Raw genomic sequence first — 22,375 nt, 5'->3', positions numbered from 1 at the left:
GTGCTACTCCAGCAGGGGCTGTCAGTTATGTATATTTCGTGTCACGCGGATATATTAATAATATTATTATTTAATGGTGCAGAAGAGGTATTATTGATTTACATTCGTCAATGTAAAATGTAAAACGATGTTATATATTAGTGTAGCTAATTTAAAAGCTAGGAATGACAGCAAGCTGACACCTGGTTACTTGGTGTTCGTTCTACTGCCTCTACTAACAGCCTGCCTAACGCCACCCCAACCAGCTTAAACAATGCTCGCCCAGGAAACCAGGACGGACCAGCACACATGTCGCACGACAATGTGACAGCAAAAAGAAAACTGCAAGCGTCATGGATCCAAACCCCCAGGAAAAAGTGCACGTCGCTGCTACCGGTCGAAAGCCCCGGATCCAACTATGACATAACTCCACTTCGCTCGCTCTCTACTGTCCCACCGCAAGTTCACTCGTGAGGCAGCAAGAATACTTGCTCACCCTCCGCTCCTCAAAATTCTTCGTGCTCGCCGACTGTCATGAGCCTGCTTTGTTCTACCCGTCCCGTCTATGGCTACTAACTGAAGCTTAGAACTTCACGGCCACCACAGCCTCCGGGTGCAAGTAAGCATCCTTCTTGAAAGAGGCTCCCAAGTTGGTCAGCAGCGTGAAGTAGTCGATGAAATCAACCTACAAACGTAAGCAACAGGGCGAAATACATTACCGGAAAATATCCTGGCAACATGCATGTGCGACAAGCCAATGGGGATGCGTCCAAAGCCATCAACGGGTGCAACGGCCAGATACCAGGCTGTCAGCATTCGCCACCGTCGCCGTCGGGGTACACTGTGGAATGATCATGCCGCACGAGGTCACCTGCCGAAAACCTTTGGCCTAATTCATGAAACGACGACGGCTACGCATTCTGCAACCCACACCGACCAATCCAGCTGCACTGTCGAACGCCCGACTGCTTTCCATCTTATCTCTTCGCTGCTGTCTGCCCAGTTGATTGCTGCAGACGGTGCGGCATGCCAGCATTGCCACACGGCTACGATAATCATGCCCATAATATCCATCTCACATACCGACAGCCAAGTCCCCCTGCACCAGCAATTACCTCGTAGTCCGTCCGCGTAACTGTCTTCCGCGAGCGGTCGTAGTTCTGCTTATAGCCCTTGAACGCCGCCGGGTCCTGTGCAACGAAGCGCTCCTCCTCAGCCGCCGGGTCGGCGGCAGCAGCAGTCCACAACACCAGCGTGGGACGCTCCCAGAACGGCGGCTTGGCGGAGAAGAGACCGCTGCCCACATTGGAGCCTGGCGCCACACCAAGCTTCTCCATAAAGCTCTGGCATATGGAATGGATTTAGGGCAGATTGGATTGATGACATGTCCGGCCAAGTAAAATCAGTTTGGACGGGCTGAGGTTACTGCTATGTCCAGCCAGAACGGCCTCTCTTATTCTTATCAGATGGCTTACGTTATCTCAATCAAGCTATATCCGATAGTCTTAAATGAATGCGCGCGCGAGAGGCGTTCGTTGGTGATGCAGTGAATAGACATCCTTCTGGATGAGCCGCAGATGAATTGGGTCCTGCCAACCGGCTGTGTCAGCCGCAAACAGGTAACTGAGCCAAGCCAGAGCCAGACAGGGTCAGGGTTAAATTCCACGAAATGCGCTAGGAGGGCAGCAAATCTCAATTGTTTCTGTACCTTGATATCACCCACGGACGCGTCCGCGGACGGGATGCGGCCCGCGGGGCCCGGTACAGTGGAATCCGTGCGACCCAGGCGCACCGGCCACGCGGCGCCAAATGCGGGCCCAGCGATGACGTCACCACCGCTGGCAATCTGGGCGCGGGAGCGCTTGATTGAGGCCCACTGTGCCTGGGTGGTCACCTGTTGAGGTAGAGGCATGGATTTCGAGGGTGTAAGGAGGATTACGGAGTGTGGATGCGCCCTGCTGTAGTGTGGAACTTGGAACTGCGTATGCACTGCATAGACTGAGTAGGTTGCACATCCATCTCATCATCAAGTGCGCCAGCGAGTCCTTGTTAGCCCCTTTCAGGACACGTCTCATGCGCCATCAAGGGCTGTTTCACTCATCTTGGTCCTAAGTTTTCATACTTCAACCGCCCACCTGCAATTCCCTGATGCTGAACTCTTGCGGGACGCAGCTTTTTTTGGCTGTTGCACGAATTCCCATCCTTCCACACAATGACAACACCTACCTTGGCCGCCAGCACAATCAGATCAGCCCAGCTGATGGGTCCGGAGCCGTCCTCAGCACCCCCAGCGTCAATCTTCGCCTTGGCCTGCGGCAGTACAGTACGGTTGTTGGGGCCATTGAAGGGTGACGTTGCACAAGTGCAGAGCACTCTTCAGCCATGGTACATTCAAATTACACGGGCTAACAGGAGACGCAGGAGTATTGCATGCGCGTGTGAGGGCTGGGATATGGGTAGTTTTCATGGTGACGCAAGGAGGTTTCCTGAACATCGTCGATGAGCATTTCCGCCGGAATTGTCTGCCCCTCAGCTCCTTGCCAACAATATATAAGACCTACGTCACCACCAATATCAGACATTGCCCAGCGCCTGATTTCATAGCCTCTTCGTGGCCTCAAGGCTTTATGGGGTCAAGAAAAAATGCATGTAGTGTGAGCTCCTGTAGTTTAGGTCGAGTCGGCTGTCCCCAAATCTCATTTGCCAGGAAGAGCACGTGATCAGCACGAGCTCTACTGGCAACAACTAGGCCAGTCAAAGCAAGCAGCCCGGTCGCCCATCCTACCTGCGCCAGCTTGTCCACAATCACATCCAGCCCAGCGTTCTCCGGGCGAGACAGCTCCTCCCTGAAATGGAAGCCAAGGCGAGGTTCATGAACACGCAAGTCCGGGAGAATTGAGGCGAACGAACTGAAACATTAAACGAATGCGAACGTAACTGCAGTTGGGATTAAAACAGGGGAAATTTCGTTGCAGCACCTAAGAGCCTCGCAAAGCCAACGCACAACCGATATTCCGAGGATAGATGGACCAAAGCCACCCTTTCCATCTCTCCTTGTGACAGCAATTGCATTCGAAAGGCGCAGCGAATGTGCGCATGTTCTCAGTGCAAAAGCACGGCTGCTCAAACATAGCTGGTGGCCACGTATGACACTTACGGCAGCACAATCGAGCCGTCCAGGCCACCAGTCTTAGTTGCCGCATCATACGTGGCAGCGTCGTGCAATACGAGGCGCATACATGCCGACGCATCAGCTGCACCCAGTACCTCCTGCAAGGATCGGTTCGTTTCGAGGAAGGTCATTAATGCACAATCAGGATGTTTGCCGCATGGAAAACAGCGAAAAAGGCAACATCCATAGCTTTTCCGGTGCACAGTGTGCAAAAAGATGTGGGCAACTCCCTGGGTTTAGGGAGTGTCCGGATTTTGTGAGTCTCAAGTGAGATTTGAGGAGATACCCTGCGGGGCAGACAGCATGAACTGACACGGGTACCGGGGCAAGGGTAATATGTGGCAACCCAAGATGTCAACTAGGTGCGGAAATGTTGAGTATGCATTAAACATGTGCTTGCGTCTGCGGGCATTCTTCTGTCCCTGTTATTTTAACACTTCCATCATTGACAGGCGCCTTTACCACATTGTACCCCGAGCAGGAGTGTAAAAGCCGGTGGGCGGGGCCAGCGATGCCAAACTTGGAGTGTGATTGAGAACGCGAGCCGAAAACCCAAACCGTCAAGTTGCAGGCGATCAAGTGTTCCACTAACACTGCTCTTCAACATTAAAGAAAGACCGTCGCCATGAAAAGGATGCTGTGATTGATTGCAACTATGGAGAGATGCATGCCGAATTTGATCTAACCTTGATCGCGGCCTCAGCCCGCAAGCGGAAGTCTTTGAGTTGGGCCTGCTTCTGCAGCAGCCCAAGCTGGTCCACCGGCACAAGCGCCTGTGGCAGCGGACCCGCGACAACGGGCTGAGGAATCAGGAGCGGAGTTGTACCGGCAGCCAGAACAACAGCGCCTGGTGCACATGGGGCGAAGACGGGAGAAGAGGGCCAAGAGGACCGTTTGGGCGGTTGGCGTCAGTTGTTGCGATTGGAGCGTTAGGTTGGGGATGCTGCGCCATCCAGCCACAAACAATCTCCCAAATAAAGACAAATTCAAGGAAATCACAACGTGACTAAAGCCGCCTGTAAAGGTAACGCGCAAAATTTCTGTGGCTTTCAAACGCCAACTGATCATGAAAGTGTAGGACAGCGACAATTGCTGGCATCTCGCAAGCCGAGGAGCATTGCACCATAAGGATCTATCGCAATTTTAGGAAGCAACCACGAAAGCATCATAGGTTGTCACCTGTGCCCAGGAGTTGACGCCTGCCAAGGACCTGTTCGCGTGCGAGGCTGCAAACCACCACTGCCGCACGAGCACGGCTGCTGCCAGCCTTTGCAGGAGCAGCACACCGACGATGAGACCCCGCAGATTTGAACGCTACGTGCCGCATGGCAGATACGTGCAAGAGCGACTTCTGTCGGAAAGTAATTTGAGAATGAAGCGTTACGTCGGAAGCCAAAGAGAATTTCACTACGCCTTTTGTTCCAAAGCAAGTGCGCTTTCCGTGCGGTTCTCAGGCGGAAGGAAACAATCCCCCGTACGGAAAGATTTGTCGTGAACGGACGGGGACCCTCGGTCTCGAACGTATAAGCGCGCGCTTTGACTTGATACATATACAGTGAGTTTCACTTACTATCAACGTTACAGTAGTTTCGCAATAGTGTCAGGTGGACTATTTTGTCGCTGATCCTTCCCTGTTCGAACTCGGAACAATGATGCTCGCTGCTAAGCCTTCGCTGTCCGTCTGCAAGGCCACTGGCCGACGGAGTGTTGCTTCGGGTCCACGCGCTGTGCGTCCGTCTGTTGGCCGCTCCCAGGTGAGGCAATCTTGAGCGATGGTGCGGTCTGTGCGCGCGGGAACTGACCACTGAGGCAAGCTCTTTGCAGAGGCTCGTTGTGCGCGCTGAGGAGACTACTACCTCGGCACCAAGCTTTGACTCTGAGAAGGTTCTGAAGGACCTCCAGGAGAAAGTGCGTTCCGTAGGGGCCTGATGCGACCTTGTCCCCCGATACTTTGGACGCCCATGGCTTTCCGAATTCTGACGGTTGTGTTGCTCCACAGTGGGATGCTGTCGACAATAAGGGCGCTGTCGCCGCATACGCTGCGGGTGCTGTGGTTGCCCTTTGGCTAAGCAGCACTATTGTGAACGCTATCAACGCAGTGCCTTTGGTAAGTGTTTGATATTAATGGGTTTTCTTGTTGAATTTTTGAAATCAGATGTTGGTCTCTTGCTTATGCAGTTGCCGAAATTGATGGAGCTGGTTGGACTCGGCTACTCGGCCTGGTTCACGTACCGCTACCTGCTGTTCAAGGTTAGTTTGTGGAGTCTGTGTTCTGCGTTGTTATTTACTGGTTGGCTTTCTTGTGATGGTAGCGGGACTTGAGCCGCTGCTTGGTTTATCACTTGTCCTGCAGTCAAGCCGTGAGGAGCTGCTCAAGGATATTGGCGAGCTGAGCAAGAAGGTTACCGGTTCGGAGTGAAATTTATCAGCAAGCAGTGATAAGGTGGCATGACGGGCTGAGTTGTGATGGAGTTTTAAAGCATGTATTGTATTCGTTGTATCATTTCCCCGTGCGGAGGCGAAACCAGTGACAAATTGCACTGGAAAGCTTAGACTGCGGGGACGATCATACCCCAAATTCGGTGGTGATGAGCAGGTAATTCGCGCCTCTGGGCTGCGCCATAATTTTATTGAGCTACGACGTGATTGATTCTTTTTGCTGAACTGAGTACGATGAGGAGGGAAGTACATAAGTACACGACTATATTTGTTGTGGCGGACTGATGCATGTAACTGGTTACGGATACTGACTCTTGCCTAATTATATTACAGAGAAACAAGGAAGGAAATAGAAAAAAAATTGGAAATAGAAAAGCTAGAAAGAAATCATTTTTAGATCGCTCCGAAGTATGTACGGTGATATTTTTACTAACTACGGTGGATACCTTGTCATCTGTCCCACTTCCGTCACTTAGAGTAATATCCTTATTCACTTGTAAGCTATTCCGAATGAATGAGCAGAAGTCGTTCCAGCGAACAGATTTGAATTTACAACCGATTGCGCACAATGTGATGTATAATCGTTTTTTGCCCATGACGTTTGTCAGCGGAATTTGCTCTATTGAATGTACTTAATAGCTGCAACTCTTGGCGTAGTAAATTTGTGCTCCTTATGACAATTGTCAACCGGATTATGTAAACCATAAGGTGTATAAATGTGATATTGAAAAAGGTTTGTTATACGGTCTCCTCTACGGTATGTCATATCCTCCCAAGATGCCCTCCCAGACTCCAATCGATTCAGAGCCCAATTCACATGAACCATCCCTAGTTCGTTTAGGACGTGTTCACATGTGGGGGAATCAGGGTTGATTCATGCGAATTGGACTCTGAATTGGACCTGATTGGACCCGAATCTGAATTGGGGTCCGGGGGGGCCTCTTCGGGTATGATTCGACGTGATTCACAGTTTTCTTTCTCAAAACAAAGTTGTTTAACAAACCGTTTCTCATAATTACCATTACAATACTATAGGAACATTTTCCAATTGTTAATTCACGCAAAGCGCACCGAGCATTTTTTACGAACTCCTGCAGCTATGTATGTATGTTGTTACAGGGTGGTCAACTTCGCCAGCGGCCCCCTTTCCCGGGGCAGTCCCTGCTCTCCCCTGCTAGAGGGGCACCCTAATCCGTCACCCCATCCGACTTCAGAATGTATTCGTTGGGTTCGGCAACTCACCACCAGCATCCAACCAAATGTATGTACAAGCCTGGTGATAATTTTCGCCATAGAAACGATACTTATACTGTTCTGTTCCTAGATAATGCTGGCTTGCCTTGGGTGATGGGGCGTAGCCGCGGAGCTTCAGCTGGGCGCGGTGGCACCTCGCGCCGTGCAGCGAATCGTATGTGAACACAATTCAGAAAGCCGCCCCGAATCGGACTCCCAATCAGACTCTCAATTGGACTACATGTGAACACACCCTTATATACGTGCACATGTTCAAAGTGACAATATTTTACAGATCATGAAAGAAATTTCTACTGAATACTAATCACGTCTATACATCCTGCTCCTCATCGTCGCTGTCGTCTGCATCTTTCATATTGAATAATTCATCCGCCAAATCGCCATCGCCAGCGTAGATGTCATCCGCGTATCTGCAAACAGGAAAATACGGTCCAGCAGGATGGCCGAATCCGAATTTCACGTGGTGTTTCCGTTGTACGGTGCAAAGCACAAATGCCCTTCTTTTGTACCCGGCTTTTCCCGTTTCCAAACCTCACTTCACCCGCCTCCTCCTGTAATTCCCCACACCTGTCTCTCGTGCCTAGAATGTAACCCCAAGCACACCCACCCTATTCTCTCCTGTTCACCTCCGACACCATGTCCGTTTATCCCTCAAGCGCCCATAATACGAGACCGCGGTTCAACCGGGATTTTTTTCAATTCCCCCCGACACTGACAGCTTCACCCGTCTGTGGTTCGTCGTCCCAACCCTGACCTCACCGCTCGGTAGGATTGGCAAGGCTGACCCCCGGCAGCACACCCTCGAGGAGATTGTCCACGCAGTATCGCGCCACATCCTCTTCCGAAGGAAACTTAGATTCTGCCTGTTCAGCCTCCGTGGGCGGCAGCAGCGTGGCCTCGCCAATGGCCTCCAAACGGTCACGAAGTTCCTAACAATTTGTTTGCGCAAAAAGGCATGGCAGGGCCAGCAACAGGAAGCGATTAAAAAAGCGTCAAGACAGGACAAGGAAAGCATCAATTCTCATCAGAGTAGTCGCTTTGGGTGCATGAACTCACATGAACGTGATTGCTTAGCAGCCCCCCCTCCAGGCTGAGGAACGGGCGGTTCAGGAAAACCAGCATAGAACCGCAACAAGACCAGCACAAGTTTGGGCAGGGTAAGCGGGGAAACAGGAAATTAGGTGAGCCATGATCCCACCCAGATTGACTTGCCTCCTCCAGAGGTTGCCGTACAAGCGAGTCCATGTTCTCCTTGACAGCCTCGTTGAACTTGTCGTACTTCTGCGCGAACAGAATCTCTGCGCGCGACCAAGAAGAAAAGTACGTCTGTTTCTCCGCCATCCTGAAGTCCTCGTTCTCTAACACTCGCATCATGGCCGCCACCCGGTGCACGTTGGCGTAGATATTGTGCGCCTAGGAGGAGCGGAAACAATACATAAAAATCACAACCATAATAGAAACCGGAGGCTGGGGTAAGACACTATTCACGCCGTCATATCCCACGCCGCAATTTTCTCACAGGGACCCTTAGATCCACCATGGCTTACCGTACAGCATGCCTTGCAATCATGTAAATAAATGCCGAATTGCTTCATGAAAAGGCACGCAAACCCTTAAACCCTATTTTTTTCCTTGCTCCCGATTTAGCGTTCTCCTTCCAGTAACCCACAACTTGTCCCGTTCCGCCGCTGGTGCACTGGACCTCCACCCACGTGCATCTCGCATCCCTCACCTTGCCACGCATCTTCTCCGCCTCAAAAAATGCCCAATCATCCATGTCGTCGTGGTTCCATGTGCGGGCAAAGTAAGCCTCCATTTGCAACTGTGGCAATCGCGTGTATGGGAGGGAAAGTGCATGGCGTGTAGGATAGCGATGATGGCGGGGGTTGTTGCAATTACTAATAAACTGAGCTGCCTGGAAATGAAGAAAGCAAAGGAAAAGGAAAGTCCGGGTGGACAAGAACCAAGACCCGGATCAGGAATAATTCTGCCAAGCAAGGATCAAGCCTGGCCAGGGATTAAGCCTGGTCTACATAAAAGGCATAATGGAATGACGACGCGAACAGTAACATTAGCAATCTACGAGTGGGTCGGCCTGCAGTGCTGTGGGGTGAGGGCCGCGACTGGTGAGCCACCCTGGGTCGGAGTGCACCGCACGGGGGGAGCCCCAGGTACGGTGCAGTGGCTAGCGTAGACTAGACACCCAGGCTCGCTTGCCTGTGTGCCAGCACAGCGCCACCCGCCCCGAAATCGTTGTTGGCAACATAGCTGCTTGGTTGCTTTGCAATCTCGAGCTAAGGACTCCTCGATGCCCCTCCCCTCCCCCCCACACACAAACAAAAGCAAACACTTGCAGATTGAAATGCATCGACAGTTGCAGAATACAACTGCATCGTCGGCTGTGCCCAACTAGCGAACGCACCGGACCGCATTCCTCCCGTGCCCTTTTTCCCAAGCCTTCCGCCTTACGCTGTGCTACCCACCGCAGCTTGCAACCGGTGTTCCTCCTCCTCTGTCCTTGGCAGCAAGTTCATGGGCAGGTCGCGCCACGTGGCGTTCTCATCGCCGTACACCCTGCTATACATGTCCAGGTCAAGTTCAACTCGGGGGATGGCTGGTGCCTCTGCGGCGATGTCCCCGCTGCTGCCGCCTCCGCTTTCGCTGCTAAGGACGGGACCGCGCCGGGCCAGAAGCCGTTGCAGATCTTTGTGGGGACAGAAGTAAGAATGGGATACGGATCAGCTGCAGAAATGTCTGAAATGATGGATAGGAAGTAAGGTGAGCTTGGTTTACAAGGTGTTGTTTTGGTGTGGCCGCAGATTTATGGGGACAGGCGCCGCACCCAAACTGCTGCTCGACATGAGGATCCGTATGTTTGTAGGTGTTTGCCTGTGCGCAGACGATAACTGGCTGACTCCTTAAGCCGGCCAGGTGCAAAAGGACTAAAAGACAAAGCAAGCCGAGATGAAGGAGCTACAACTAAGCCAAGATGGATCCCCAGCAGAAAGAGCTGCTGTAGCAGCCTAAAAGTGCCGTGCGTGGTATACGCCAACGCACTACCCATTCCCAAGAGCCGTAAGGAGCAAGTTCCGTACATGGCGCTGGAGCGCAATTCCTTCCGTTCCAGATTAATTAAGGCGAAGCTCCACTGGTAACCATTTCACTCTGGGGTCTGAGTTTGTTCTTTGTGAAAAACATTCCGGGCCTTTGTCAACCCCAACTTCCCTGCCCTCTACCTACCTTGCGACGCTGGTCCTACGGTAAGCTCCTCAGGCTCAAAATTCTCCTCCTACAGGTTCGCCAGACAAGAATCATCCCCCGAGCCTGAGCGCGGTAAGAGAGTGATCTAGCTTTGCACAGAGTATAGCCGCATACTCAGCAGGATTCGGAGCGAGCTTGCCTGAGGAGGCTCAGGAAGCGAGCCGCGCTTCCTTGCATGCATCCTTACATAACCTCCTCGCCTCGGCAACCAGTATGTGGGCTCGTATGATGTGGAGCACTCGGAGTGCACTTCAGGGAAATTGCGAGTTCGCACTGGCGGCGGCCTCATAGCGGACAGATGTGATGCAGCGTTCTTTGTACTGACAGATAATGGTTGCAACCCATAAATCTGTAACCGGGACATTCGTGGAAGGTAGTGGCCAAGTGCAAGATGGAAAGTTGGCAACACAAATAAAATGGAGCAGCCTCGTACGCCTACGATACAAATTTTATAAAACGTAGCTAATTCAAAGCTTCGCTGGAGGGAAGCTGATCAAGGAGGACTGTGCGTAAGAAAGTGTACATTCCGTACATTTTTAGGCCGCGGGCGCCAAAATGACTGGTACCGGCAGCCAGGTACCATCAAGATTGCGCTAACATGCTTTTAGTGTATTGCACATTACACTTATTATTCCACCTGGTGTCGGTGCGTCCACTATGCTATATTCTTATGAAGACTTTCATCACTACTTGTAACGCTTAACATCCCAACGCTGCCTTCCTTTCGCATTAAATCCTTGGCTACCAAAAGGTTTTCCGCATTCGTCGCTTAGACTTTGTTGGCTGAAGTGAAATCCCGCACGGCGGGTAAGGCAGTCGTCGACGGCGTCGCGAAGCGTGAAGGTGCAGAAAGGCGCCTAACGCGTTTTGCTATCTGGCGGGAGGTTTTCACACGGCACAATGGCCGCCACTACACACTGGTCTCCTCTGGCTGATCTGCTGGCTGACGCCGGCAGCGCCACGACCCTGCTTCGCCTGGTGCCGGTCGTCTTGTTGGGTGGTGGCCTCTTGGTATACATCATCGCACGTACAGCGCTATTCATTAAAGACTATATGCGTATCAGTCGTGCCCTTGCTAAGATTCCGACAGCTCCGGGTTCGCTGCCTTTGCTGGGGAATGTCATTCCAATGATCACCTGCGTCCGGCGGAACATTGGTGCATGGGATCTGATGGAAGAGTGGCTTGACAACACGGGCCCTATTGTCAAGTTCAGCATCTTGGGAACGCAAGGCGTCGTGTTCCGCGACCCAAGCGCGCTGAAGCGCGTCTTCCAAACCGGGTACAAAATGTACGAGAAAGACCTGGATGTCTCCTACCGTCCCTTCTTGCCAATCTTGGGGAGCGGTCTTGTCACGGCCGACGGCGCGCTGTGGCAGAAGCAGCGTATGCTCATGGGCCCTGCGTTGCGTGTCGATGTGCTGGACGACATCGTCACAATCGCCAAGAAGGCCGTTGACCGACTATGCGAGAAACTCGCCCACCACGCTGGAAAGGGCCAATCGGTCAATATTGAAGAGGAATTCCGCCTGCTAACTTTGCAGGTAAGTCCTTGGGTTTTTGCAACATGCAAATGTCCGCGCTCGCTGCCCATGTCGCTGCAATGTCCGGGTCCTTCTTCCCCTTCTCATCCATGTATGCCATATTCATTTTTCCCTGATAGTCCATCTACTGCTATCCTCGTTTCGGTTTCCCTCCCCTTTACCACATCTCCTTCCTGCCTCTGGCTCCCCCCCATGTTATTTTTCTAGGTCATTGGCGAGGCCGTACTGAGCATGGCTCCAGAGGAGTGTGATCGGGTAAGTTTTTTTTATCAATTTGTGTGTATGTATGTTGGTGAACTGTAGCCAGCGGACATCAAGTTATTAGAGAGCACAGGCAAGGCGAGGCGAAACAGTTTAAAGTTAGGGCGGGGCTGCAGGGCTGGTGGGTGATGGAATGGGCTTCCATTATCAACAACAACTGTCCGAGGATCGGGGGAGTGCGTTAGACTTTTACAGTCATGCCTATCAAAATTGTTCTAGTTGCACGGCGCTCAGCCATCCCGATAAGGCCCCTTCCCTTTCCGCCTGCTGCCTCTTATGCACTGGACTTGCCGGAGCGTTACGGCCGCTTCGGCCATTTGTCCTTCCCTACCGCCCATCCATTTCTGACCTTGTTATGCATAACAAACCATGTTACATGCGTAAGGATTCTCATCCTTCGTGCCTGTCTTTTCCATCTCCAAGTTTCCTTATACGTGTATTTGCGTGCGCGTAGGTGTTCCCCTCCCTGTACCTTCCCGTCATGAACGAGGCCAACCACCGGGTGCTGCGGCCGTACAGGATGTACCTGCCCACGCCCGAGTGGTTCCGTTTCCGTACCCGCATGTCGCAACTGAACGAATACCTCATTGATCTGTTCAGGTGACTGGGGGGTGTCTGTGGGGAGAATTGAGGGCGGGGCCGGGAAGGCGCAGGAGAGGGGGGCAGCTGCACGAGGTTAGGGCTTTGGGCAGGGGCTTTGGGATTTCATGGGGCCAGCTGCTTCGCATTTATCAGTAATTTTTGGCATTTGCCCCTCAATACATATTAAAAATATAAATGGTGCAAGCCCAATCCGACTCCTATATATGGATTAAAGACGCTAGTTAGCGGGGCGATGAGAGGTTGAGCGCGTTGGGAGGGGTGTTGGGGAGGTAGAGGTGCTTGCTGATGAGGCGAGGGCGGCGCTGGGTGGTGGGAGGAAAAGGCCGCTATGCGCGTGTAGTCTTGTCTGATGAGGGTCCCGGCTGGATATACAGACAGACAGACAGGCTTACTGGCACTCCAGGCGATAACCCCCAACCCCGCAACTCGTGCTGTCTCCACAACCACCAGCGCCTCGGAGCTGGGGGAGCGTATCGGACAACAGCCCCTCCGCTGCACCTGCGCCGTTCCGATTCCTAGGCGGGGATATTCCCCCGCCGCTCCGTTTCCCTTCCTCCTTTTTGTTGAACCTCCCTGGTGCCCCTCCGCCCTAGTCGCCCTTCCCGGTCGGGATTCCCCGCCCGCCTTTCTTTGGTCCCATCCTCCCACCTCGCGCTTTGGATCGCTTGCGTTGTGAAGTTGTGACATCATCTGAGCTGCGTGCTGTGACCCCACACCCCATCGCGTGCGTGACTCCCCCTTTGGGTGATGAAAAGGCGCCGCTGGGAGAGCCGCCAGAGGTTAGGACGCCAGAAGCCAGCCGACATCCTAGACCGGATCATGGAGGCCATCGAGGTGTGTACGGCGGGGAGTACGGCATGCCAAGGGACATCGCGGGGTGCTGAATACTGAATAGGCTGAGATGTCTCTAGTTCTCCTCGTCACCGGGACCTGGGCTGATTAAGCTGCCTACAACAACACAGCGGCACACCCGGCGTTGCAGCATTTATATATACACAGACATCCACCTACCTATCTACTTCAAGCGCATCGACTTCATGCTGACATACATACATGTATACGTGTATACATTATACTGGCCACTCTCAAGTCATGACGTCACACGAGCACACATACCTACTACCCTCCTACCTACCCTCCTACCTACCCATCCGCAGGAGTCCGGGGCCAAGTGGGACGCAGCCTTGGAGACCCAGCTGTGCTACGAGATCAAGACCTTCTTGCTGGCGGGTCACGAGACCAGCGCCGCCATGCTGACGTGGTCCACATTCGAGTTGGCCATGAACGAGAAGGCCACCAACAAGGTGCAGGCGGGCGCCCCGGGGGGCTGCGGGCGGGTGGTCCTGCGGGTGGGCTTCAAAGCCCCGACCTCACGGCCTCGATCGGGGGCTCTCGGGGGGCCTTCTACCGGCTGCTGCTGCTGCTGTCGCTGCTGCTGGGGTGGGGTGGGGATCGTGGCTGCTAGACTACTGAGTGACTGTGCCGGCTGTGTGACTGCGTGACAGCTGCAAGGCAGGAGCTGCTGTGTGGTGGTATCGTCCGTAAGGGTGTGTTTGCTGGATGGCAAGTGTGCTTGACGCCGTGTTCTGGATGCCGTATGCATGCTCTACGACTGTGTACAGGTGGTTTCGGAGGCGGAGGCGGCCTTCGGTCTTCGCTCGGAAAAGGAGGCCAACCGTCGCAACGTTGATGAGATGATCTTCACGCTGGCAGTGCTCAAGGTGGGGTGTGGAAGGGGGGCCTGTGTTGTTTGCGTGTTTGTCGTTTGTGATGTATAAGGGGGGGCTGTGTGCGTTGCGTGTATGTTTGTATGTAATGTTATGATGAAGAGGTCCCGATATGCCCCGGGTTGCAGAAGGGGGTTGTCAGGGGATGGGAGTGGAGGAAGCTGCGCCGCTGGCTACTGGCGCCGTGCGAGGAAAGAGCAGAACACGGAGGGCATGCGTGTTATGTGTCTCCTGCGCGTTGCATCCGACGAACTGATGATATTGTGCGACAAGGCGATAAGTAAAAAGGCGGTGAAAGGGCGGTTTAGAAGGCCGTACAGCAATGGGAAAAAACGTACGACCACGTGTGCGCGAGTGAGTGAGTGAGTGGACCACCGCCCACACCACTTTGCGTGTCGTCGTCGTCGTCATGTGGAGCAGCAGTGTGTTTTGTCGCCACATTGTGTGTTTTGTGCCGCAATGACGACCCGGCTTGTCCCCCCGCATGGGGGGAAGCGGGGGGGGCGGGGAGTCCGTACGGGGCGCTTTGGTCCCCGGGGGGTTATTGCCCTGCTGGCCCCCCACCGCTACTTCCCCCCTCCCCCAACCGGCCGCAGGAGGCCCTCCGCAAGTACAGCGTGGTGCCCGTGGTCACCCGCAAATTGGTGCGTGGAAGTGGGGTGGGTGGAGAGCCGGAGATGAATCGTTCGGGGGAATAAGGGAGTGTGAAGTGGGGGCCGGGTTGGACGACTGTTTGCCAGTCTGGGAGCGGACGTGGGATACTCCTCGGGGACTTGTGCGTTTGGGGCTGTGAACAATGTGATTCCTTCCTGAGCACCGTAACCCCTCCGGCCTGCTCTCACCTCCCCCACTCTGTCTTGGCTCAATCCGGATTTCGGACCTTGTTTTGGTTAGGGCCCTACCTCAAGTTACATATGATGCATATACACAAACATACATACATATGTATACATACGTATGTATATATATATTAATTGTTAGGTCAGGCACTACTGGTAGAGCACGCACCGATGCCCCGGGGGGATCCCGGGTTCGAGACCTGTCAAGGTCGAAAATCCTTCCGATGGTGGAAGGTAAAGCGCCCCTAGTCGATGGACGGTGGTGACCTGGGATAAAGTTGACTTGCGAGCTGACCAGGAATGGAGTTGGGCCGCTGTCGACCCGTTGGATGCTGGTGGTGGGTGTGGAACCTGAGCAATCCACTGAGAAGTTGACCAGGGTGACTGGATGAGGGTGCCCCGAAATACCGGGGAAGGCAGGGTTTCGCCAGGTAGCGGCCACGGGTGAAGATATACCCCCCTGTCTCACACATCATACATACATACATACATACATACATACATACATACATACATACATACATGCAGGCGGCGGACGACCCAGTGGGCGTTTTGGGTCACCCCCTACCTAAGGGCATCATGGTCGCCTGTCATTTGCAGGTACGGGTTGTACCTGGGTGTTTCGCTTGGGGCCATTTCCATGTCGGTTTGGTTTGGATACACTTTTTGCCTTCAGTGTTTTTGAGCATCACGTGTTCTTTGTGTGTGTGTGTGTCTGTACGCGTATGTGTGTTTTGTCCTTTGCGTGTGTCTTCCTGTGTGGATGCGTGCACCGCACCTGCGTCGTGATGTTCCCTCCTGACATCAACCTCAACAATCAGACAGGAGGGGGCAGGAGGGGGGGCGCTTCCTCAAAACAGGTGTCAATTGGTCCTGGTATCAGTCCTGTTCGCCTGCAGGAATGTGGAGAGGTTCCGGGCATGGGCTTTGCTGTATGTATGTATGTACGTATGTATATATGCCACATTCCTTTGTGCTAGTGTGTATGCAAGTACGCTTGTGAAGGGGCCTCCATTCGGTTTCCCCCTCTCCCCCCCGCTGCCCGCGCCCAGGGGACACACCGGCTGTACGAGGCGCCTGACGAATTCCGGCCGGAGCGTTTCATGCCGGAGGGCGAGTACGACAGCTTTGATGACGCGATCCGGGCCTACATGTTTGTGCCTTTTATCCAGGTAGAGCGAGTGTACGGCGGTGTACGGCCTGTGTATGCCAGTACGTGGCGTCAGGGCGGAGTACGGGATGCAGTGTTGTGTATTCCGGTATTGCATGTAATACTAGGGAGGGGGGGAGGAGAAAGGAGCTTAGTTCCATTGCACCGGAGCAGTGGAACGAAAGCAGTATGAGCAGTAGCAGGGGGGAGCAGTAGCAGGGGGAAGCAGTAGCAGGGTGGGGGGTTGGGGATGAGTTGGTATGGCAGCTGCCCTCAGTACAACTCCTTCCCCATCTCCGCCTTCCCCCTCTCCGCCAGGGTCCTCGTAACTGCCTGGGGCAGCACCTGGCGCTGCTGGAGGCCCGCGTGGTGCTGTCCCTGCTGCACAAGCGCTTCAAGTTCCGCGTCGTGGACGGGGACAAGGTGACTCGCATGCCCACAGTCATCCCGGTCGGACCCACCGGGGGTCTCAATGTGGTTCTGGAGCAACGCACCGACGCGCAAGCAAAGTCGTAAGCGGAGCTTCGCCTAAGCCTTGCGACACACACACACACAGCCACAGCCACGTATTCTCGTCTTTGCGCCCGTGACATCCGGCGGCTGTCTCTCCGAGGAGGGTGCAGCCGGCGGACTCCGGGCCTGGGCTGCCGCAGCTAGCGCGTATCGCGGGAGGGGGCGGTTAAGACCAGCGGCTGCAGACCTGCGGTGAAACAGATTCGCTGGTTTGATCCTCTTATTACCTCCTGTCACTAGCTGCTGCTGCTGCTGCTGCTGCTGCTGCTACCTCCTCGGATGGTGGCCGTTGTGTCGTTTTGCTGGAGGGGTGGATGGATGGACCCCGGGTTGTGGTGGTGCTGTGTAGAAGGGACGGAGGAACGGGCGCACGGTAATCATGTGCAGGGCGGCCGGAAGGGGGCAGGTGGTGGTGGTGGTGTGGTGCTGTCGGAGCTAGTGGCCCTTGCCATTGTCGTGTCACGTGCCTTGAGGTCAGTTACGGAAGGGGGCTGTTTGCTCCGCAGTTCGCGCAAAGAGGGGACCGCTGTACCCCCGTGCGTCATCGTTGTGCGGGCTGTTGCTGGGAGCTCGTCGCGTCGCGTGCCGTACAGGCGTGTGGAGTGCACAGACCTCCCGGGCTGGGAGCGACGGGGATTTCTGAGCCATGCTTTGGGTGCTGACATGCAGTGCAATCGTGTGGGGCTGTTTATATGAGCTGCTCTTAACAGTTTTCGGTTGAGGGTTGCGGTTTTTCTGTTGCGGATATGCCGTGTGAGGTCCTGTGGTCTGCTGTCTCCAAGTGGAAGTGGGGACTAGGAAGGCCTTCATTAAAGAGAGTCTTGTGAAGAGGGGGCGGGATACTGAGAGGCTGATAACGGCATGGGGGAGAGTGCCGAGTGGGGAGGGGGGAAAGAAGGACGCGCGGCCGGTTTGCGCACGAACCCCCGGAAGGGAAGGGGAGAGCAGTTATTGAGTTACATGCCAAACGGACTTGCCCTTCGTACACGGTTGTGGTACGGCGGTGTGGTACGGCGGAGCACACAGCTCCTGCGCCCTCGCCATCGTTGTGCCGCTGCCGTCGTTATTGGTGGAAACTAATGTACGGACCAATGCGCGCGCGCTGTATAGCAGTATGCATGGTATTGCACATACACACACACACCCTCAGTAGCAGCACACGTATTCGAACGGTGTGTTCCAATGCATATAGGTCTGTTGTTTGTGCTTGCCTTTGCTTTAAAATTTAGGTGGAAGGGGTGTGGGGGTACTTATGCGTGTATGTGTGTATCTAAGTTTGCCTCTGTCGTTTGCCGTGGCTGTTCACGGACGGCCAGGTTGCACTTAGGTTGCTTTGAGTGCACCTCCTCCTCTTTGTGCTCCGGTGGCAGCTGTCCCTTTCCTAAAGATCTCCAATGCCCGCTCACGTGCACGGTATGGAGGTGAAGCCGACTGATTTCCTTGATACCGGCTATGTACTCCCATGTTCCTTAACATCCTCGTGGCTAATGGTGTTCTCATGCATGAGGTTGTTATATTATAAATAAAATAATTATTGGTGAGCATGAAGAAGGGCGTAAGAGCGGGAGGGATTAAGCTTGAGGGGCGCAGGGCGTATGTAGGCTTTGTACGGTCCATTAGGCCACTGCCTGTTGCTGCCTGTGCGGCTCCTCCCTTTGGGCTGCACGCGTGCAGCTGTTGGGATCCCCCCTTTTTGCCGGTGCGTGCCTGGTGGGTGAGGTGAGGTGGGGTGGGGTGGGGAGAGCGCGTGGGGGGTTTTGCGGGTGTTGTCGTGCACACACTCACCTGCGTGTGCATCATCAGGGTGGGGACCCACAGGGGGGATCTGGCCTCTCGTGTGCGACAGGTGAGATGGCGGCGACGATGGCGGTGAAAAGATAAAGATGAAAGGTCGTTCATCATTTGGCAGCGGCAGTGCGGCAGCGGCACTGGGTGGAAGAAAGCTCGTCCGTCCACTGCTTTATTTATTTATGGGGGGATCTGCTGCTGCTGCTGCTATTTTCTCAGGTAGGGGTGTGGAGAGTTACAGAGAGATGCTGCGACGAGGTAGTGGTTGAATGTCGCAGGGCGAAGTACATATATGCTTATATAGGATTTAGGGAGAATATACTTTCTTCAATGCATTCCACGTCGTTGCCTTCCTGGCTCTGCAAGGGTGAAAAAGACGACGCACTCCGCTTAGGGTGCTGCCACTACATGAGAATATGCTGCATGAGCTTTATTTCCCAGCGGCCGCGAGGATGCTTGGGGTGTTTCAGCTTGGGCCTAGCTAGCCTGTGGGCATGTGTATACGTATGTATGTATGTATGTATGTATGTATGTATGTATGTATGTATGTATGTATGCCGCATCCGGCGAGGTGGTGCGCGGCGGTGCTCATGGGCGCTGGGGATTACATGCACGCAATACCGGTTTCGGTTATGCCATACATCCCGACATCACTACCACCACCAACGGTTCATTCCCGGGGGTCTTCTGCGCTCTCTTCCTGATAGCAGTTGCAGCTTCACATACTTGTTGTCAGTTGCTGCTGTCTTGCTGCGATACAATTACAGCATCGTCCTTGGTGCAGCAGTCGCGTTTGGTGCAGTTTAAATTCGGCAAGTCCGCGCGTTGACACCGAGAAAAGGCAAACAGACATGCTGATGCTCCAGCAATCCACCCCTTGGCTGTCCAGAGGCAGCTAGCGCACGGAAGGGGCGGCGCTATGTTGGGGCGGCGACAGGCAGGGTGGGTGTTGAGAGGAGGCGACGGTCTAAGGACGTTTCCGTCCCAACCACCTGCAAGGTTCTACTTGCCACGCTAATTAATGCGAGCCTAGGTTTTGCTATGATAAGCTCGGGAGGGGGGGAATTAGGATCTCTTGGCGGCTTTGCAGCAGCTACCTCTATCGGGGGAGGGGGCTGCGGATCGGCATCCCGACCATTACAGGCGTACTGTTGTAGGCTAACCAGACATTACCAACAGGCTAGGAAAGACCCATTACATCTTCTACAAACTTCCTTGCGTTCCTTGTCCGTTTAGATCGCCCTCCCTACCCCGCGCCTCCTGTTTTTAGTTTGGCTAGCTTGACGATCTTAAGCTCAGGTGAATAATGGAGGCAGGCCGGGGCGGGGCGGGGGTGGGGAGATTACAGAAGGTGAAAGACGCTTTCCGCCGCTGCTGTGGGCCTATGTTGTACGGCTGGGGTGTTATGGGCATGGAGGGGCACTTGAGGTTGTTACAGGTTGGTGTTTGTTTTTTTGGGGGGGGAGGGGGAAAACTATTGAGGGGAATGACTTTTGGGGGGGGGGGTTGTGTGCGTGGCTGTTGTTCGGTCCTGGGCGGCTTGGTCCTTAGGGGCGATTGGAAGGAGCTTGCACGCGGCGCTTCAAGGACTTCTTTTTGTAAGCTGTGGACCCTGTTGATTCGTTACCCGGTATGTATGTTGTTACACAGTCATGCCCTCGATAACTGCTACGGGGGGTTGGTTGCCAAGTAGTCCCCTTTCGTTGCCCCTGACCCGGACAGCACCTACCTGTTGGTCTAGCAGGTATTGGGTAAGCTGGATATTGCTTATAGACCAGAAGAGCTGACGACGGCAAGTGTTGATGATGGGGCTCGAATGGGCCGTCGCACGTGCTCCAGAGTGGAGTGCTTTGGACTCGTCTCAGGTTTAGCTTCATGTACCTCCTAGGGTGAGGAATAGACGGTAAGAGGGCGCGGTGGGTGGCAGCTTTTCCGAAGCTGGAAACGACCGCAGTTAACCCCTGCAGTCATTGCACACCAGTTTGCTAAACCCTGCGTAGAGGAGTTGTATGATTCTAAAACGTTTTAAGTCATACCCTCAAATCTACGCTTGGTATGTGGTGTAGTGGCTGGGAGTACTGCTCTGCAAGCAAGCATGCCCTCCACAACCTGCATGTTGGTGTTAACTTCAAGCGGCGCCCTGATCCCCTCCTTTCCATGGACATCCACGGTCTGCTCCCCTCCGCCCGCTTCCCAGCATCACGTCACGTACGTACGAATGTGACCTCCATTTCATGGCCTTGAGCCATGCTGCCACTTCAGAGGGTGTAGCTGCTCTGGTGGTGGCCGCGAAGCCGCCCAGATACCCCAATACGGTTACCTGAGTCACAGTCCACACCCAAACCTACAAACTCGCCCACCGGGAACGCGATGTGTTTGTTTGGATGAGAAACTTTAAATTGAATGAGAAGTGAGGCTGCCGCGATGCGGCTTTGGCCTCCAGGCTGGATGTCGGCCATGCCCATCGCTAGACGTTGGCTGCTCGTTCAGTTCAAGGCGTCAAGCCCCAACCCCCAAAAGTCAGCTATACAGTTATAACTACTGAACAGTTTGGCCAAACTGCACATGCCGGAGTGTGTACTTCGCGTCTTTGTGCAGGTCTTTTAAGGGTCTGCCACCAGCCATTTCGGTGTAACTCCTGGACGCTACAGCGCTCAGGGAAGGCATTGTACAGCATGACTTGTACGTAATATGTGGAATAGCGATCAGGAGCAGATTTCCCGGAATGCATGTTGTGCCCGGCTAGGGTTACCATGTCGCGTTGGCTGGCGCAGGTGCGCAGGTTGCACCGTGGCCGCTTTTTAAAAGAGACAGACCATCAACATGCGGTAATAGCGTACTTTGCCTATGCTGTGGTCAGCCAGAGGTTCAATATCCTCAACGCAGAGTTTGTATTATTAAAGGAGCAATTTCCCGCTTGGGGGGTAGCTGGTGATGCTCTGAATCAAAACGGGTATACCAGTAGCCCTGGCAATGAAGTTCAGGTTGGCGAGAGGGGTCGCTTAAGTTCACCAATAGCCAAGACCGATAGCTTACATACATGGAGATTGGCCTTGGGTGGGGTTTCTCCTGCAGAGCTAGCTGTCCACCGTTGAGATTGCTGGGCGCGCAAAAAAATGCTTTCCGGACATACTACCTACCCTTTTATGTAGCTTCTAGTTGATATGCCTTGTAGTTGATGGCCCTTCAATCCCGGTAGAGGAATAATATGTCCACTCGGCAATGTGGCGCGACCAAGGTCGATCATAGGTGTTGTCTAGGAGCGGTGTTTGGTGTTTTTCTGCGTGCGACTTCCAGTAATCCGAGTCCTCTTTGTCTAATGTACCATACATCACAATTAGCGTCAACTCCTGGTGGTTCCAGGTAGGCTTGGGGGGATAAGAAGCCGCCAATCACTCTTGTGTCTTGCAAAAGGGAAGCAGTTCAGATTCGCAGGTATGTATGGGTAGAGGCCACTGGCACGTTCTGTGTTACTGTCTCCCTTAACTGGTTCTGGTGGCTGTGGATTGGCTGACCCGATGGTGCTGAACGGCGTGGTTTGGACGATTTTGGCGAGAATTGCACCTCTGCCTCGGGCCTTACACAGCAGGAAGAGCAAACAGCCAAGCCTATCAGTGGCCGCGCGGCCCAACCGGCCAGCAGGCCGCCCGTAGCGACGGGGGCCGCGCGGCCGACCGCGGCGCGACACACCAGGCCGTCGATGGCCCGGCACGCACCGCGAAAGGGCGCCAGCGCCCAACACCAAAACCCAACCTCGGCACGACAGCACTGCTGACCCTAAGTAACTGAGGCACTGCAGCACCCGCGCGCCCCAAAGACCTTCGCACCGGACAAAGCCCGACCGACC

General features: G+C 54.0%; 4 protein-coding genes across 4 annotated transcripts; 2 read left to right on the top strand and 2 right to left on the bottom strand.

Annotated features, from left to right (window-relative positions):
- Positions 1-84: 84 nt before the first annotated feature.
- Positions 85-4,572, bottom strand: VOLCADRAFT_105827 (uncharacterized protein). Its single transcript, XM_002953093.1, has 8 exons — positions 4,331-4,572; positions 3,838-3,998; positions 3,137-3,249; positions 2,765-2,825; positions 2,206-2,289; positions 1,688-1,873; positions 1,095-1,322; positions 85-664 (listed from the first exon to the last, which is right to left on the bottom strand). Exons 1-8 carry the CDS (start codon positions 4,476-4,478, stop codon positions 563-565), a joined length of 1,083 nt encoding a protein of 360 aa, XP_002953139.1. The 5' UTR covers positions 4,479-4,572; the 3' UTR covers positions 85-562.
- Positions 4,573-4,711: 139 nt separating this feature from the next.
- On the top strand, positions 4,712-6,104 carry VOLCADRAFT_105826 (uncharacterized protein). Its single transcript, XM_002953167.1, has 5 exons — positions 4,712-4,905; positions 4,976-5,059; positions 5,151-5,258; positions 5,330-5,401; positions 5,505-6,104. Exons 1-5 carry the CDS (start codon positions 4,801-4,803, stop codon positions 5,568-5,570), a joined length of 435 nt encoding a protein of 144 aa, XP_002953213.1. The 5' UTR covers positions 4,712-4,800; the 3' UTR covers positions 5,571-6,104.
- Positions 6,105-7,095: 991 nt separating this feature from the next.
- VOLCADRAFT_105825 (uncharacterized protein) lies at positions 7,096-10,385 on the bottom strand. Its single transcript, XM_002953092.1, has 8 exons — positions 10,245-10,385; positions 10,085-10,133; positions 9,328-9,548; positions 8,577-8,666; positions 8,043-8,257; positions 7,901-7,934; positions 7,604-7,773; positions 7,096-7,254 (listed from the first exon to the last, which is right to left on the bottom strand). The coding sequence occupies exons 1-8, from the start codon at positions 10,284-10,286 to the stop codon at positions 7,155-7,157; spliced, it is 921 nt and encodes a 306-aa protein (XP_002953138.1). The 5' UTR covers positions 10,287-10,385; the 3' UTR covers positions 7,096-7,154.
- Positions 10,386-11,005: 620 nt separating this feature from the next.
- On the top strand, positions 11,006-20,852 carry VOLCADRAFT_93910 (cytochrome P450; the record flags this gene model as incomplete). The annotated part of the gene is made up of 14 exons (XM_002953166.1): positions 11,006-11,647; positions 11,855-11,902; positions 12,363-12,508; positions 13,267-13,345; positions 13,669-13,860; positions 14,134-14,232; positions 14,835-14,897; positions 15,606-15,677; positions 16,130-16,249; positions 16,546-16,739; positions 18,415-18,459; positions 18,544-18,586; positions 19,418-19,470; positions 20,726-20,852. 14 exons carry the CDS (start codon positions 11,006-11,008, stop codon positions 20,850-20,852), a joined length of 1,923 nt encoding a protein of 640 aa, XP_002953212.1.
- Between the last annotated feature and the right edge of the window lie 1,523 nt (positions 20,853-22,375).

This window comes from Volvox carteri, assembly GCF_000143455.1.
Source record: "Volvox carteri f. nagariensis unplaced genomic scaffold VOLCAscaffold_34, whole genome shotgun sequence".
NCBI classification, from domain to species: Eukaryota; Viridiplantae; Chlorophyta; class Chlorophyceae; order Chlamydomonadales; family Volvocaceae; genus Volvox; species Volvox carteri.
Note: the sequence above shows the minus strand (reverse complement) of the source record. Positions and strands in the feature narration are given on the sequence as shown.

Excerpts from the sequence above, each read along its gene's own strand:
- VOLCADRAFT_105827 (XM_002953093.1), bottom strand. The coding sequence starts at position 4,478 with ATGCGGCACGTAGCGTTCAAATCTGCGGGGTCTCATCGTCGGTGTGCT. Across the intron at positions 1,874-2,205 it reads TGATTGTGCTGGCGGCCAAG|GTGACCACCCAGGCACAGTG; the intron begins GTAGGTGTTGTC and ends CTACCTCAACAG. Across the intron at positions 665-1,094 it reads TTACGCGGACGGACTACGAG|GTTGATTTCATCGACTACTT; the intron begins GTAATTGCTGGT and ends TTACGTTTGTAG.
- VOLCADRAFT_105826 (XM_002953167.1), top strand. The coding sequence starts at position 4,801 with ATGATGCTCGCTGCTAAGCCTTCGCTGTCCGTCTGCAAGGCCACTGGC. Across the intron at positions 5,060-5,150 it reads TGAAGGACCTCCAGGAGAAA|TGGGATGCTGTCGACAATAA; the intron begins GTGCGTTCCGTA and ends GTTGCTCCACAG. Across the intron at positions 5,402-5,504 it reads ACCGCTACCTGCTGTTCAAG|TCAAGCCGTGAGGAGCTGCT; the intron begins GTTAGTTTGTGG and ends CTTGTCCTGCAG.
- VOLCADRAFT_105825 (XM_002953092.1), bottom strand. The coding sequence starts at position 10,286 with ATGCATGCAAGGAAGCGCGGCTCGCTTCCTGAGCCTCCTCAG. Across the intron at positions 9,549-10,084 it reads CGTAGGACCAGCGTCGCAAG|ATCTGCAACGGCTTCTGGCC; the intron begins GTAGGTAGAGGG and ends GTCCCCACAAAG. Across the intron at positions 7,935-8,042 it reads GAGGAGGCAAGTCAATCTGG|CCTGGAGGGGGGGCTGCTAA; the intron begins GTGGGATCATGG and ends CCCGTTCCTCAG.